This window comes from Rhinoderma darwinii, chromosome 4, assembly GCF_050947455.1.
Source record: "Rhinoderma darwinii isolate aRhiDar2 chromosome 4, aRhiDar2.hap1, whole genome shotgun sequence".
NCBI classification, from domain to species: Eukaryota; Metazoa; Chordata; class Amphibia; order Anura; family Rhinodermatidae; genus Rhinoderma; species Rhinoderma darwinii.
The window spans coordinates 155,625,284-155,643,329 of record NC_134690.1 but is presented as its reverse complement, the minus strand read 5'-3'; the positions used below and the strand labels follow the sequence as shown (position 1 = coordinate 155,643,329).

Genomic DNA, 18,046 nt, shown 5'->3' with positions numbered 1-18,046 from the left:
GGAAATGTTGCGTTTGCTCCACATGTGGCGTTTCCCATGATGCCAAAAATTTTAAATTCTAGTCTCATCTGACAAGATGCTTTTTTCTTAGCACTCTCCCATAGAGTACCAATCTGTGGAGTGTGCAGTATTTAGTGGTCCTATGGATAGATACTTCCATCTCCGCTGTGGATCTTTGGAACTCCTATTCGTGTTATCGTTGGTGTCTTTGTTGAATCTCTGATTAATGTCCTTCTTGCCCGGTCTGTGAGCTATGGTGGGCGCCTTCTCTTGTAAGGTTTGTAGATGTGCCATATTTGTAACATTTTGTTATAACGGATTTAATGATGCTCCTAGGGATGTTCAAAGTTGGAATTTTTTTATTTTTTATTATCCAACCTGGATCTCTACTTGACATGTTTGAAGAATTCCTTAGTCTTCATGTTGCTTGCTCAGTGGTGTTGCAGATTCCGGAACCTTTCAGAACAGGTGTATTTATACTAACATCATGTGACAGATCATGTGACACTTTGATTGCACACATGGGGACCTTATTCAACTAATTATGGGACTTTCAAAGTTAAAGGGGTATTCCCATCTCAGCAATCACATCCTAAATTGTACCTGATGCAAAGTTAAGAAAATATGCAAATACCTTTCTTTCTTTTTTTACTGCAGCATTCTACTTAATTCTCACTCACTCCCTTCTGTTGTTTATGTCCAGTTTCCACTGGATACAGTCACTGCTGCAGTCCTGCAGTGGTGGTCGCGCTTGGGCTTCTGTGCATATTTCACTTAGGCTGGCTGGGTTCTCGGGAATGTGCATGGTTTGCTCATGAGCAGTTGCTCCCGGCCCAGTCACCACTCCATTGAGTTAATGCTCTGTTTTATTGTTAGCATTGTAAAGCTATCTACACTGTGGGCTGCAATAATGGGGAGAGGAGCCACAGAGCATTCTGCTACTATGTGATTGATGGCAACTGTAATATAGATGCAAGATTGCTGGCTCCCGTACGGAGGAGCCTGCGCTGGGTTTTCCTCTCCAACTTTCACTAATGAGCTGCCCGACCAGGGCCGCGATCAGGGGGGTATTAGGGGTACTACTGTAGGGGGCCCGGCCAAACTTAATTGAAAAGGGGGGCCCGGCAACTGCCGCGACTTGCCTTTGGTAGAAAAAAACAGGCCCCTGCAATGGGGCCTGTTCTTTTCACCAAAACAATGTCGTGAGCTGCGGGCCCCCCTCTCGTCAAACACCGCCGTGAGCTGCGGCCCTCCTCTCGTCAAACACCGCCGTTAAACACCGCCCGCTTGTGGAATCGCTGCTCCTCTATTGCGGAAATGCTGCGGTTCTGCCGCAAAAATCACAAATGAGAAAAAAAAAGGTACTTTTTTTAATTTATAAAGAAGTTTTAGACTTACCCCGGCCGTAGTCCTGGTGACGCGATCCTCTATTCTTAGCGCAGCCCGGCCACCTGTCATGACGTTTCATCCCATGTGACTGCTGCAGCGGTCACATGGTCTACAGCGTCATCCCAGGAGGCGGGGCTACATTCAGAAGAGAGAGATGCGTCACCTAAACTACGACCGGGGTAAGTCTAAACTTTTTTATAAATTTAAAAAAGTGCCTTTTTTTTTTCTCATTTGTGATTTTCGCGGCAGGACCGCAGCATTTCCGCAACAGAGGAGCAGCGATTCCACAGAATACATTGACATGCTGCGGTTTAAAAAGTCACACTGCAGGTCAATTTTTTTTGCAGCGTGTGGATGAGATTTGTTCAAATCTCATCCACTCTGCTGCGACTGTAATACGCTGCGGATTTTCCACAATAAAATGTGTTGCATAAAATCCGCAGGGTTCATGCCTAGTGTGTTCCTACCCTAAGGCCGGATTCACACAAGCGTGTGCTTTTCGCGTGCGCAAAAACGTGGCATTTTGCGCATGCAAAAGGTCCATAACCGCTCCGTGTGTCAGCAGCGTATGATGCGCGGCTGCGTGATTTTCGCGCAGCCGCCATCATTATGACACTCTGTTTGTATGTTTGTAGCACGTGGTGCTTTTCTGTTTTCATTCATAGTTTATACGGAAGTGCTGGGCGGGATTTTCACACACCCATTGACTTCAATGGGTGCGTGATGCGCGAACAATGCACAAATATCGGACATGTCGTGAGTTTTACGCAGCGGACATACGCTGCGTGAAAATCACTGACAGTCTGCACGGCCCCATAAAGTAACATAGGTCCGTGCGAGGCGTGTGAAAATCACGCGCATTGCACGGATGTATTACACGTTCGTCTGAATAAGCCCTAACAATAAGGCCCAGTTCACAGAGTTTTTGGGCCTTGATATTGACTCGGACACTGCGTCAGAATCAGCACCAAAAAACTTCCAAAACCGCCTCCCATTGATTTAATCTGAAATCAATGGGAGCCAGTCACGGAAATAATAAAAAGCAGCACGTTCTTTCTTGCCGCTGTTCCGCCTCTGACCTCCCATCGAAATCAATGGGAGGCAGAAAATGCATTTTTCGGTGCGTTTTTTGCCTGCTGTCCTCAATCGCCGCAGGCAAAAAACGTGGCAAGATAGTGTGGGCAGGTCAAAATCTGCCTCAAAATTCGGTGCGCGGTTCCAGGCGGTCACGGGTGCACGGGTGGTCGCAGGTGCGTGCGGTCGCGGGTGCGCGCTCGCAAGTGCGCACGCGCGGGAGTTTGCGGGTGCGCGCGATCGGTCGCGCGGGCGGTGTTTGACGGCCCCCATGATGAGCGGGGGGGCCCGCAGCTCACGACATTCTTTTGGTGAAAAAAACGGGCACCATTGCAGGGGCCTGTTTTTTTTCTACCAAAGGCAAGTCGCGGCAGTTGCCGGGCCCCCCTTTCAATTAGGTTTGACCGGGCCCCTCACATCAGTACCCCTAATACCTACCCTGATGGCGGCCCTGGGTAGCATGATATAGTGCTGGACGGAGTACCGTTAACAGGCGGTGCCACGGTAGGGGGGCCCAGAAAATTTAGCTGTATGGGGCCCTGAAATTCCTGATGGCGGCCCTGTGCTCGACAACAGAAGACACTTGCTTCTCCTATCTGCAAGGTGCAACAGCAGCTAACCACCCGCTGATACCTCCGCTGCAGACCGCGGCAGAAACTGGTGCCTAGATTATGCTTGTGGGCTGCAGCACTACCATGCCGCCTTATCAGCACACTGACCAGCCTGCTACTGGAACACTGCAGCGCTGGAACGCTGGGGTACTAATTAGAGGTAAGCTCCATCGTGGTTGTTGCTCATGGGCACCTATGGACTGTGCCGCTATATGCACCCAGGGACACAGAGTCACTTAGTCATTGCTGGCTCCCATCCCTTGTACGGAAGCCACCACTTTTACATACTAGTTGAATGGAAACAATGAAACAGAACATCGCTCTGTGCCTCCAAGGCTCTCGTTGCGGGTAGCAGAGCCAGCAGGTTGCGATATACTGCTGGCTCCAGTGCCAGTAACGGTAGCCTCGGAGACACAGAGCACTCCATGCCTGATACGGGAGCCAGCAGTGTTATGGTAACACTGAAACAGAGCATCTGTTCCAGGCTCCCGTTCACGTTACTGTAGCCATCATACTGTTTGCAAACTCCTAAGAAATAAAGACTCCTGATGCTGCATAGATTACTGTATAGCAACATCGGGAACACGCAAAGCAGATAGTCTCGCACACAAAACAGGCACAGCAGGGGAACAAGGGGCACAGTGGCAAAGGAAAAGATGCTGAAGTTGGGAGATGATAACTCTTTAATGGGTTTGACCACACTTTTTTTTTAGGGGTTTCATAGCAAAGGGTGTGTGTACTTTTACGTTTTTTGTATCTTTATGATTTTTTTTAAACTAGACATTTTTTTAAATTCTACTTTTACAATTTTACTATTTAGTCAGGTCCATTTCATAAAATCAAACTCAAAATCGATTTTAATTCCAAGATGTAATGCAACAAAAAGAAAAAGGAAAACCAGTAAGGCCTTATTCACACGAATGCGTATTACGTCCGTGCTACGCGCGTGGCAATCATGCGCGTCGCACGGATTTATGTAAGTCAATGGGGCCGTTCTGACTAGGGATGCACGATGCATCGAAACTTCGATACTGTTTCGATACTTTGCATCCCCAAATGGTTCGATACCGTTATTTCATGTATTTCGATATTTAGCTGTACGGCCGCACAGCTCAGTATTCTAACACATGAATATATGAGAGCGGGGCTGTGGCTTTGTAATTCAGCCATTGCCCCGCTCTGGAGTCCTGATAACAAGTGAGAGAGGTCAGGATGATGTGATGCGGCCGGCGCTGCACTAATGAGCGGCGGCACTGAAGACAGAACATGGCGGGCGCACTACAAAACACCCCCATGTTCTGTCCTCAGTGCCTGCGCTGCCGCTTATTAGTGCAGCGCCGGCCGCAACGCCTCATGCTGACCGCGCACGCACTTCCTGTCAGGAGCGGGGCAATGGCTGTATTACACAGCCGCAGCCCCGCTCTATAACGGGGGAGATGAGAGAAACCTCTCATCTCCGCCGTTATTCCCGTGAATGCTGCGATCACAGCGGACTGTAGCATTCAGGGGAAAATGAGAAGGGGGATGCCCCTTGGATCGCGTCACAGGGAATACCTGTGACGCGATTGAGGGACATACCATATATGGGCAGACAGCCCAGGGTTCATCGAAGGACCCCAGGGCTGTCCTACCATATTTCCTGTTGTTAGTATACTTAGGTATGTCCTAAAAACTGCCTGTGTTCTATCAGTACACAGGCTAATGTCCTGTAATATCGATATATGCCAGTACATTAAAGTTTAAAAAATAAAGTAAAAACAAAGTAATGTTAAATAAAAAAAATACACATACACCTTTTTTACAATAAACATTAAAATAAGTCTCACTACATAAAATATACACACATTCAGTATTGGCGCGGCCGTAATAACCTGCAAAACAATTATTTTGCATCATTTATGATGTGTACGCTGTAAAAAAAATAAAATAAAAACTGCTTTCTATCATTTATTGGGAGGCACGAGGTGTGATGATGAATTTAACCTCCATGTGCCTCACATTAATAGTAATTAACCCCATCATGTACCTCAGACATTAACCCATTATGACTGAGAAACATAATGGGGTTAGTTACTATTAATGTGAGGCACATGGAGGTTAAATTCATCATCACACCACGCGCCTCACATCAGAAAATGGAAGAACTTTTTTTTTCATTATTGTTGGAAAGAGTATCGAATTGGTATCTAAATCGCAATACTAAACTAAGGATCGGTATCGAAGTCCAAATTCTGGTATCGTGACATCCCTAGTTCTGACAGGTCGTGATTTTCACGCAGCGTACGTTCGCTGCGTAAAACTCACAACATGTCTTATACTTGCCAGTGTTTCGCGCAGCCCGCACCCATTGAAGTCAATGGGTGCGTGCAAATCGCACATGGCATACGGAAGCACTTCCGGGTGACGTGCGTGATTCGCGCTACTGCTGTTAAAGAAGTGAAGGGAAACATAAAAGCCCCTCCTTCTTCACTGTTTCGTAACCTAAAAACAGAGTGTCGTAATGATGCCGGCTGCGCGAAAATCACGCAGCCACGCACCATATACATATGCCACACAACTTTTGGGCGCAAAACGCACACCCTCGTGTGAATCCGGCCTAAGTGAGGAATACTTTTACAAGGCACTATATAAACAGACTTAACACTAGGGTAAGAACCATAAGACTTGGCCATACCTTTAATAGGCCTTTTCCCTTTTAATATTAAGGGTGGATCAACAACATTTGTCAAATAGAATTAAACGGTGGTTTCAGCCCTACAAGAAATTAGATTTATGCTCATTCATGCTGTGAAATCATGAACAGATGAAAGTAGGGCCTGCAATTATGGGATGTTTAGTGAAAAAAACGGATTATATGAACAAAGCCTATCCATATGGATGAGAAATATGTAAACAAGTAGTCTATCCCCCTACTTCCATATGTAGTAAGTAGATCAGTTATTTAGTTATGTCTAGTGATCTGTTTTAGCCATTTTAAACATTCCTAGATTCTAATACTGGTTACAATTCAGAAATGAGGAATACAATCTTACCTTTTGCAGCAAATTATTAAAATAACGCAAAATAATTTCATATGTGTTTCCAGTCATGGCAAAATAATAAGGAGGTTTTTTAATGTCTGGATTGGATTTATCCGGAGTATCAATATAAATGTCCTAGAAAGACATAAATGAAAATTCTTTCAGTTAAGGCTTCGTTCCCATCTGTGTTGGGACTCCGTTCATGGGTTCCGTCTGAGCTTTCCATCAGTGGAACCCATGAATCCAAACTAAAACAAATGGAAACCATAGGTTTCTGTATGGATCACCATTGATTTCAATGGTGAAGGATCCGGTGCAAATGGTTTCCGTTTGACCCCGTTGAGTAAGGGTTTACGTCGTTTTGATGGAATGAATATTGCAGTCAACAACGGTATTGTTGGAATCAAAACTACGGAACCCTTGCACAACGGTGACAAATGGAAACCATTTGCAGCGGGTCCGTCACCATTGAAATCAATGGTCATGCAAACGGAAACCTATGGTTTCCATTTGTTTCAGTTTGAATTACGTTCATGGGTTTCCCTGACGGAAAGCTCAGACGGAACCCTTGAACGGAGTCCCAACACAGATGTGAATGAAAAGACTGGCAATATCTTTCGAATCACGATAAATGCGGAATAGGCAAAAGTAAACATTAAAGTAATGAATCACAGGCAATTGAATTAAAATAGAATCTATTCAGATATGGCGTATTAAAAGGATATGTGTGTTACAAATTTAAACCGTTCAAGAAAAAAAATCAAAGAGCAATATATATAGTCCAGAAGAGGAGAGGGAAGAAGGGGACATGATTCAAATATTTAAATACAATGAGGATGTAAAGTATTGTAAAGGTGAACAAACGTGAATTCTTGAAGCTTCCTAACCTTTCAGAGGACTGCTCCTGCTCCCCCTCCCCTCTCCATAGACTTGTATGGGCAGCAGGTTTGTCTATTCTTCTCTACTCCCTCCTCCCCTCTCCATAGACTTGTATTGACAGGCTTTGAAGAGAAACACCCCACCTTCTGCAGTCTGTCTGTCCCTAGGAATTTTGCATAAAACGGGGTGGACAGCAGATTACAGGAGGGGAGAACACTAGTGGCAGTAACTTCTCAAAGAATTTGCATGGATAAAACTACTACATTGTAAAAGTAAGTAAATCACAAAGTTGATAAATATCAGGTATACTATTATATTAGCATAAGTTATCTGAAAACTTAATGTCTATTTAACGACATTTTCCCACCAGCCAGCACCCTGCTCTGTACTGATGAGGGGCAAAAACTCTGAAACTGCTGTCAACAGATGTGTTTCTCTTCCTTTTGAAGGAGATTCTGGCTTGGCTAAAAGTACTAATGTTTCAAGGCTCCTTTGTGGGCTGGACATGCACTTACATGGAAGCTACCTCCAATAGATGTCACTTGAGAGATTGTTTTCCTTCTCCCATAGGAGAGTTTACTTGCATATCCACTAAAGTAAGTAATGGCATATCAGTGAGAAGCTAAAGATGCCTTAGTGTCAAGCTCTGAAGAGGTATCAAACTTGGTGTCAAACTCTGTATCATACAGTACATTGAATAAATAAGCACACCCACTCTGAAGCCTGATCAATTCAGCAATTTCTTGTTCAGCTCATTTAGCTTTGCCAAGGCTCATATTGGACATACTGTCAACACGTTTTTTGTAATCCATATTCGGGTCTGCCAAAGTCACAGTTTTTCAACATGATAATGACCCCAAACATTCTTCCAAAGCCACTGCTGCATTCTTAAACTGTAACTAAATGTTCGGAAAACTTAGGGTTGCCATCAGCTTCTCTTATGAACAGTGTATCTGTCAGGCTATTGGATTAGACTCACTACTATCTGGTGGGGGACGGTGCGTAGGTAGGGAAGTGTTGGGAGACTGGATGTACTTCAGTAGAGCAATACAGTGCATAGTACTCTTTGCAAGTGGGTGGGATGTTCTTGTCTCATGGGTTAGTTGTTTGTATACTATGAAAACACGTGTCAAAAACGATTTGATTTAAAAAAAAAAAAAAATGTTCAGAAAACTTCTGATATGTCATAGTGACATGTCAGAAATTTTGATTGGAGGGAGTCCGAGCACTGAGACCCCCACCGATCGTTAATACGAAGCAGCAGAAGCACTTGGGTGAGTGATGAGCCGCTTGGTTTCTGATCAGCTTTTCTCAGAAAGTCGATGTAACGGTGTACGGGCTCAATCGTTACATAGAAACTATCGACCCGTACACAATTACATCGGCTTTTCGAGAAAAAAGCCAATCAGAAACTAAGCAACTCAGCTCTCACCCGAGCGCTTCTGCCTCTTCGTTTTAGTGATCGGTGGGGGTCTCAGTGCTCAGACACCCACCGATCAAAACTTCTGACATTTCACTATAACATGTCAGAAGTTTTCGTAAAGTTTAGTTACCCTTTAGGGAAAGCAAGGTGACAATAATGTAGGCCAAGGTTGTCCGCCAACGTCAACCTGTGGGGAATTTTGAGGAGACATGTTCAGCAGCACTCCCCATCAAGCATCATGGTAGAGAGATGTCTAGACAGACGTGAAAGTATGTTGTATACTTGTACACTCCATGTACAGGACGTGTCAGTGTAGTATTTAAAAGTAATGGCGGACATAGTAGGGGAATTTGTTAAGACTTGCGTTTCATACACCAGTGTTAAAAAATTAGGTGCATCTTAATCCAGCGCTTTTAGATTAAGAGGTACACACCTCAATAAATTAGTCGCATCTACACTAGTTATATTCTTGCAGATATAGTAGCTATAATTGACACCAGTTTCTGATGTAAATTATGATTTGTAAAGCCGCGACTTTTGTGGAATTTACGACTTCTCTAAGCCAGAAAACTGGCCTAGAACGTTTAATAATTTCTCCCTGCTAAGTATTAGTATATTACATTTACTCAAATTTGCAACCTTAAATTAGAGCAGAGTTGACTATTTTACAGATATTAATGAAATATCTTTTTATGTTGTTATTAACCCCTTAAGGACACAGCCTTGCTTTGGCCTTAAGGCTCAGAGCCCATTTTTCAAATCTGACATATTTCAATTTATGTGGTAATAACGTCGGAATGCTTAAATCTACCCAAGCGATTCTGAGACTGTTTTCTCGTGACACATTGGGCTTCATGTTCGTTGTAAAATTTGGTCGATATATTCAGTGTTTATTGGTGAAAAATTGCAAAATGTAGAGAAAATTTTGAAAAAATAGCATTTTTCAGAATTTAAATGCATCTGCTTGTAAAACAGACGGTTATACCACCCAAAATAGTTACTAGTTCACATTTCCCATATGTCTACTTTCGATTGGCATCATTTTTTGAACATTCTTTTATTTTTCTTGGACGTTACAAGGCTTAGAACATAAACAGCAATTTCTCATATTTTTAAGAAAATTTAAAAGCCTTTTTTTTAAGGTACCTCTTGAGTTCTGAAGTGGCTTTGAGGGGCCTATATATTAGAAACCCTGATAAAACACCCCATTTTAAAAACTAGACCCCTCAAAGTATTCAAAACAGTATTTAGAAAGTTTTTTTAACCCTTTAGGCATTTCACAGGAATTAAAGCAAAGTGGAGGTGAAATTTGCAAATTTCATTTTTCTTGCTGAATTTCAATTTTATTAAAAAAATTCTGTAACACAGAAGGTTTTACCAGAGAAACACTACTAAATATGTATTGTCCAGATTCTGCAGTTTTTAGAAATGTCCCACATGTGGCTCTAGTGCGCTCGTGGAATAAAACACAAGCCCTAGAAGAAAGTAGCACCTAGTGCATTTTGAGTCCTTTTTTATTAGAATATATTTTAGGCAGCATGCCAGGTTTGAAGAGATGTTGAAGTGCCAAAACAGTAGGAATCCCCCAATAGTGACCCCATTTTGGAAACTACACCCCTCAAGGAATTCATTTATGGTTGTTGTTACCATTTTGACAGCAGAGTTTTTTCATAGCACGTATTTGAATTGGGCTGTGAAATGAAAAAAATGTCATTTTTTTCCAATAAAATGTCATTTGTGATCAAAATTTCTTATTTTCACAGGGAACAAAATACCCCATTTTGTTGCCCAATTTGTCCTTAGTGTGGCAATACCCCATTTGTGGTGATAAACTGCCGTTTGGGCCCATGGGAGGGCTCAGAAGGAAAGGAGCGCTATGTGTTTGTTGGAGTCCAGATTTTGCTGGATTGGTTTTCGGGTGCCATGTCACATTTGCAGAGCCTCAGAGGTATCAAAGCAATAGAAACCCACCAGAAGTGACCCCATTTTGGAAACTACACCCCTCAAGGAATTCATTTATGGGTAATGTGACCATTTAGACCCCATAGTTTCTTCACAGAACTTATTTGAATTGGGCTGGGAATTAAAACAAAATAATTTTTTTCAAAGAATATGTAGTTTTGGCTGAAAATTTCTTATTTCCACAAGAAACAAAATACCCCATTCTGTTGCGCAATTTGTTCTGAGTGCCGCAATACCCCATTTGTGGAGAAAAACTGCCGTTTGGGCCCATGGGAGGGCTCAGAAGGAAAGGACCACCATTTGGCCTACTGGGGATTTTCTAGTGCGAAGTCATGTATGCAGAAGCCCCTGAGGTACCAGTACAGTTGAAACCCGCAAGTAGTGACCCTGTTTTAAAAACGACACCCTTAAGGCATTCATCTAGAGGTGTAGTGAGCATTTTGACCGGAGACCTACACCCCATAAACTGTAATGTGGGTTCTCCCGGGTATGGCAATACCCTACATGTGGCTATTATCAGCTGCCTGGGCACACAGCAGGGCCCAGAGGGGAAAGACGAAGGGGGATAAGCTGAGCGGAGTGCATCAGGGTAAGTAAAATTGGGGTAAATTATAAACCAAGGGATGTATGATAAATTTTAAAACACTCTTTCATACAGAGCTCTGGTTATTCGGGACACGTGTCACATTGATATATTGTGTCATCCCTTATCGCCCTCTTATAGCAGACTTTGCACCTCTTTTGACTTTTTCCCTTCTTGCCAGTTTGGGGAACTTCTCCTGGAAAGTGTTGCCCTGGTACAATGCGTGTGGCCCCGCTTCCAGAAGTACTGGGTGCCCCCCCTTCTTGGTCCCTAAAGATTAGGTTCTTGATAATCACCTCTTGAAATTCCAGTAAAGTTCCCCTCTGGCCTGTACATCGATGTAGCACGTACGCATTGTACAATGCCATTGTAAAGGATCTGCCAGGCACAGCTTCTTTATCAACGCCCATAGGTAATCAGTCTGCACCTGCTTCTAGGTCTGTGAGACTGACTCCATCTTCCACCACTCAGGATGGCAGGCTTAGGAGTGGGAGAGCCTATCACAGCCTGGCCAGACGGAGCTAGCTCCCGCCCTCTGTCTATTTATACCTGCCTTTCCTGTTCCTCCTTGCTTGTGAATCTTCTCTGTTGGTTTCCTGGCCCTGCTGCAGCTTCTTGTACTATTTGTCCCTGCTTCGTATTGACCCTGGCTTGCTGACTACTCTCCTGCTCTGCGTTTGGTACCTCGTGCTCTCCTGGTTTGACTCGACTTGTTCACTACTCTCCTGCTCTGCGTTTGGCACCTCGTACTCTCGTGGTTTGACTCGGCTCGTTTACTACTCTTGTTGCTCACGGTGTTGCCGTGGGCAACTGCCCGGTTTCCCTTAGGTTCTGTGTTCCCTTGTATGTTTGTCTGTCGTGCACTTATTGAGTGTAGGGACCGTCGCCCAGTTGTACCCCGTCGCCTAGGGCGGGTCGTTGCAAGTAGGCAGGGACTGAGTGGCGGGTAGATTAGGGCTCACTTGTCTGTTTCCCTACCCCCATCATTACATATTCACAAGCCAATATACCTAGTCTACCCTGGTCCCTGACACTACTATGGACCCCCTTGAGACCCTGGCTCAGCAAATGCAGGGTCTCTCCCTACAGGTCCAGGCCCTGGCTCAGAGGGTCAACCAGCCTGATGCTACCATGGTAGTGACCCTCACCTCACCTCTTGAACCCCACCTCAAGTTGCCTGACCGGTTCTCAGGGGACGGGAAGACCTTTCTCTCCTTTCGGGAGAGTTGTAGGCTCTATTTTCGCTTAAAGCCCAACACCTCAGGTTCTGAGAGCCAGCGGGTGGGTATAATTATGTCCCGGCTCATGGAGGGGCCCCAAGAATGGGCCATCTCCTTGGCTCTTGACGCTCCTGAACTTTCCTCCGTTGATCTTTTCTTTTCTGCTCTCGGACTCATTTATGACGAAACTGACAAGGCTGCCTTTGCCGAGAGTCAGCTGGTGACCTTACGTCAGGGTAAGAGACCTGTTGAGGAGTATTGCTCTGACTTTAGGAAGTGGTGCGTAGCTTCTCGGTGGAATGACCCTGCCTTTAGGTGCCAGTTTAGGTTGGGCCTGTCGAACGCCCTGAAAGGCCTGCTAGTTAGCTACCCCTCTTCTGACTCCCTAGACCAGGTTATGGCTTTAGCGGTACGACTTGACCGACGTCTCAAGGAACGACGACTTGAATGTCTTGGTGTTTTCTCCTCTGACTCCCCCATGATGCCTCCCGAGGTTCCGTTGCTTCGTTCTTCCACGGAAGACTCGGAGGTACCTATGAAACTCGGGGCCTCCGTGTCCCCCCAACAACGTAGAGAGTTCCGCAGGAAGATGGTCTCTGCTTCTACTGTGGGGATGACAAGCATCAAGTGAACACCTGTCCTGGGCGTAAGAATAAGCAGCCGGAGGAACTTCCGCGCCTAAGTGATCATCGGGGAGGTCACTTGGGCGCACAGGTATTTCCCGTAAATATGAAACGTAATAAAATCTTGCTTCCCTTTCAGGTCTCTTTTGGTGGTAGGTCTGCTACCGGCAGTGCCTTCATGGATTCAGGGTCTTCTGCTAATATCATGTCTGTGGAATTTGCTATGTCTCTAGCTATGCCTTTGATTGATTTGCCTAAACCTGTCCCGGTAGTGGGTATCGACTCCACTCCTCTTGCTAATGGTTATTTTACACAGCATACTCCTGTTTTTGAACTCCTTGTTGGCTCCATGCATTTGGAGCAGTGCTCTGTACTGTTAATGCAGGGATTATCATCCGATTTGGTTTTAGGCCTTCTCTGGATGCAGTTGCATAATCCCACGTTTGACTGGAATACTGGGGATCTTACCAAATGGGGTAATGAATGCTTGACGTCATGTTTTTCTGTTAATTCTATTTCTCCCCCTGAGGAGGTGAACACGCTACCTGAGTTTGTTCAGGACTTCGCTGATGTTTTCTCTAAGGAGGCCTCCGAAGTGTTACCCCCTCATAGAGAATACGATTGCGCTATCGATTTGGTACCAGGAGCTAAGCTCTCTAAGGGTAGGATATTTAATCTCTCTTGTCCCGAACATGAAGCCATGAGAGAGTATATCCAGGAATGCCTGGCCAAGGGTTACATTCGCCCCTCTACTTCTCCGGTAGGGGCTGGCTTCTTCTTCGTTGGGAAGAAGGATGGTGGTCTTAGGCCATGCATTGACTACTGAAACTTGAATAAGATCACTGTGAGGAACCAGTATCCCCTTCCTTTGATTCCTGATCTCTTGAATCAGGTTCAGGGGGCCCAATGGTTCTCTAAGTTTGATCTACGGGAGGCTTATAACCTTATCCGCATCAAAGAGGGGGATGAGTGGAAGACTGCGTTTAACACGCCCGAAGGTCATTTTGAATACCTCGTCATGCCCTTTGGGTTGTGTAATGCTCCCGCGGTCTTCCAGAATTTCATAAATGAGATTTTAAGAGACTACCTGGGGGTATTTCTTGTAGTGTACCTTGATGACATACTTGTGTTTTCCAAGGACTGGTCCTCCCACATTGAGCATGTCAGGAAGGTGCTGCAGGTCCTTCGGGAAAACAAACTGTTTGCGAAGACCGAAAAATGTGTGTTTGGGGTGCAGGAGATACCATTTTTGGGTCAAATCCTCACTCCTCATGAATTCCGCATGGACCCCACCAAGGTCCAGGCTGTGGCGGAATGGGTCCAACCTGCCTCCCTGAAGGCGTTACAGTGCTTCCTGGGGTTCGCTAATTATTACAGGAGATTTATTGCTAACTTCTCGGTCATCGCTAAGCCTCTTACGGATCTCACTCGCAAAGGTGCTGATCTCCTCCACTGGCCTCCTGAGGCTGTCCAGGCTTTTGAGGTCCTTAAGAAGTGCTTTATCTCGGCCCCGGTGCTGGTTCAGCCCAACCAAATGGAGCCGTTTATCGTGGAGCTTGACACGTCCGAGGTGGGAGTGGGGGCTGTCTTGTCCCAGGGTACCAGGTCCCTCATTCATCTCCGGCCCTGTGCCTACTTCTCCAGGAAGTTTTCACCCACTGAGAGTAACTATGATATGGGCAACCGCGAACTCTTAGCCATTAAATGGGCATTTGAAGAGTGGCGCCACTTCCTGGAGGGGGCTAGGCATTAGGTAACGGTCCTTACCGACCACAAGAATCTGGTTTTCCTAGAATCTGCCCGGAGGCTAAACCCGAGACAAGCTCGATGGGCGTTATTTTTTACCAGATTCAACTTTTTGGTTACCTATAGGGCTGGGTCTAAAAATATTAAGGCTGATGCACTGTCGCGTAGCTTCATGGCCAGCCCTACTTCGGAGGAAGATCCTGCTTGTATTTTGACTCCAAGTATAATCATTTCCTCTATTGATTCTGATTTAGTCTCTGAGATTGCGGCTGATCAAGGTTCAGCTCCCGGGAACCTTCCTGAGAACAAGCTGTTTGTTCCCCTGCAATTCCGGCTAAGGGTACTTAGGGAAAATCATGACTCCGCACTATCTGGTCATCCAGGCATCCTGGGTACCAAACACCTCATTGCCAGAAACTATTGGTGGCCTGGGTTGCCTAAAGATGTTAAGGCCTACGTCGCCGCTTGTGTAGTTTGTGCTAGATCCAAGACTCCCAGGTCCCGACCAGCGGGCTTACTACGTTCCTTGCCCATTCCCCAGAGACCTTGGACCCATATCTCCATGGATTTTATCACCGATTTGCCTCCATCTCAAGGCAAGTCGGTGGTGTGGGTTGTAGTAGACCGCTTCAGTAAGATGTGCCACTTTGTGCCCCTCAAGAAACTACCCAATGCTAAGACGTTAGCTACCTTGTTTGTCAAACACATCCTGCGTCTCCATGGGGTCCCTGTCAATATTGTTTCTGACAGAGGGGTACAATTTGTTTCATTGTTTTGGAGAGCCTTCTGTAAAAAGTTGGAGATTGATCTGTCCTTCTCCTCTGCCTTCCATCCTGAAACTAATGGCCAAACTGAGAGGACTAATCAGTCTCTAGAACAATATTTAAGGTGTTTTATCTCTGACTGTCAATATGATTTAGTCTCATTCATTCCCCTCGCCGAATTTTCCCTTAATAACAGGGTCAGTAACTCGTCAGGGGTCTCCCCCTTTTTCTGTAATTTTGGGTTTAATCTGCGGTTTTCCTCCGTTTCACCTGGTAGTTCCAACAATCCCGAGGTAGAAGTCGTTCATCGGGAACTGTGCACAGTCTGGGCCCAGTTTCAGAAGAACCTAGAGGCGTCCCAGAGCATACAAAAAACTCAGGCAGATAGAAGACGTTCTGCTAACCCCTTGTTTATGGTCGGGGATCTGGCGTGGCTATCGTCAAAAAATTTGCGCCTGAAAGTCCCGTCCAAGAAGTTTGCTCCCCGGTTTATAGGGCCTTACAAGGTCATTGAAGTCCTCAATCCTGTCTCCTTCCGACTGGAGTTGCCCCCATCTTTTCGAGTACACGACGTGTTTCATGCCTCCCTCCTTAAACGCTGCTCCCCGTCCTTGGCTCCCTCGAGGAAACCTCCGGTCCCTGTTCTCACCCCTGAGGGGGTAGAATTCGAGGTGGCCAAGATTGTGGACAGCAGGATGGTCCAAGGCTCCCTCCAGTACCTGGTCCATTGGAGAGGATACGGGCCTGAGGAGAGGACGTGGGTACCCGCCCGGGATGTTCACGCTGGGATATTGGTCAGGAGGTTCCACCTTCGTTTCCCCAATAAACCAGGTCCACTTAGAAAGGGTCCGGTGGCCCCTCATAAAAGGGGGGGGTACTGTAAAGGATCTGCCAGGCACAGCTTCTTTATCAACGCCCATAGGTAATCAGTCTGCACCTGCTTCTAGGTCTGTGAGACTGACTCCATCTTCCACCACTCAGGATGGCAGGCTTAGGAGTGGGAGAGCCTATCGCAGCCTGACCAGACGGAGCTAGCTCCCGCCCTCTGTCTATTTATACCTGCCTTTCCTGTTCCTCCTTGCTTGTGAATCTTCTCTGTTGGTTTCCTGGCCCTGCTGCAGCTTCTTGTACTATTTGTCCCTGCTTCGTATTGACCCTGGCTTTCTGACTACTCTCCTGCTCTGCGTTTGGTACCTCGTGCTCTCCTGGTTTGACTCGGCTTGTTCACTACTCTCCTGCTCTGCGTTTGGCACCTCGTACTCTCCTGGTTTGACTCGGCTCGTTTACTACTCTTGTTGCTCACGGTGTTGCCGTGGGCAACTGCCCCGTTTCCCTTAGGTTCTGTGTTCCCTTGTCTGTTTGTCTGTCGTGCACTTATTGAGTGTAGGGACCGTCGCCCAGTTGTACCCCGTCGCCTAGGGCGGGTCGTTGCAAGTAGGTAGGGACTGAGTGGCAGGTAGATTAGGGCTCACTTGTCTGTTTCCCTACCCCCATCATTACAGCCATCTGTATGATGTGCACGGCCAGCTTCCTATACCACACCGCATGGCGCTGTAGGGCTTCAGGATTTGATCTGACAAGTCCATCCCTCCCATGTACCTATTGTAGTCCAGGATGCAGTCTGGTTTGGGGGTGGCCTTTCCGTCATATATCCTAAACCTGTAGGTATACCCTTATGCACTCTCACATAGCTTATACATCTTCACGCCATACCTTGCCCTCTTATCCGGCAGGTACTCGCGGAATTGAACCCTCCCTTTAAAATGTACCAGGGACTCATCAATAGAAATATACTTCTCGGGGGTGTATGCTTGGGAAAGCCGGGCACTGAAACGGTCTAATAGGGGTCTCCGTTTATACAAACGGTCAAAACTGGGGTCATCTCGGGGTGGGCACGGCTCATTATCAGTATAATGTAAGAAGCATAGTATTGCCTCATTTATTTATTTTTTTAGGTTACAGTTCAGTTCTGAAGTTGCTTCGAGGGGCCCATATATTAGAAACCCCTATCAAACACCCCATTTTAGAAACTAGATCCCTCAAAGTATTCACAACAGCATTTAGAAAGTTTATGAACCCTTTAGGTGTTTCACAGAAATTTAGAGAAAAGTAGAGGTGAAATGTAAATTTTTTTTTTTGTCAGAAAATCCTCTTTATACCATTTTTTTTATAACCCAAAAGGATTTATCAGAGAAACGCAACTTAATACGTATTGCCCAGATTCTGCAGTTTTGATAAATATCCCACATGTGGCCCTAGTGCGGTAATGGACTGAAGCAGCGGCCTCAGAAGCAAAGGAGCCCCTAGTGGATTTTGAGGCCTCTTTTTTATTAGGCACCATGTCCGGTTTGAAGAGGTCTTGTGGTGCCAAAAAATTGGAAACCCCCCAAAAGTGACCCCAATTTGGAAACTAGACCCCTTGAGGAATCCATTGTAGTTTTCTTGGGGTGCATGTGGCTTTTTGATCAGTTTTTATTCTATTTTTAGGTGGCGTGGTGACTAAAAAACAGCAATTCTACTATTGTTTTTTTATTCTATTTTTTTTTACAGCGTTCACTGTGCGCTATAAATGACATATTCACTTTATTCTGCGGGGCGATACGATTACGGCGATACCCTATGTTTATAGTTTTTTTTTATGTCTTATGGCGTTTGCACAATAAAATACGTTTTGTAAAAAATCATTCACTTTTTGTGTTACCATATTCTAAGAGCCAGAACTTTTTTATTTTTCAATCAATAAAGTCGTGCG

At 45.5% G+C, this 18,046-nt stretch overlaps 1 protein-coding gene across 1 annotated transcript in view; it reads right to left on the bottom strand.

Moving 5' to 3' along the window:
• The window catches only part of LOC142760896 (putative cation-transporting ATPase 13A4), a 103,591-nt gene that overhangs the window by 13,705 nt on the left and 71,840 nt on the right, over positions 1-18,046 (bottom strand). The window contains exon 20 of the mRNA XM_075864066.1: positions 6,107-6,229. Within this exon, the coding sequence (XP_075720181.1) occupies positions 6,107-6,229 (123 nt within the window). The remainder of the gene's footprint in view (positions 1-6,106; positions 6,230-18,046) is intronic.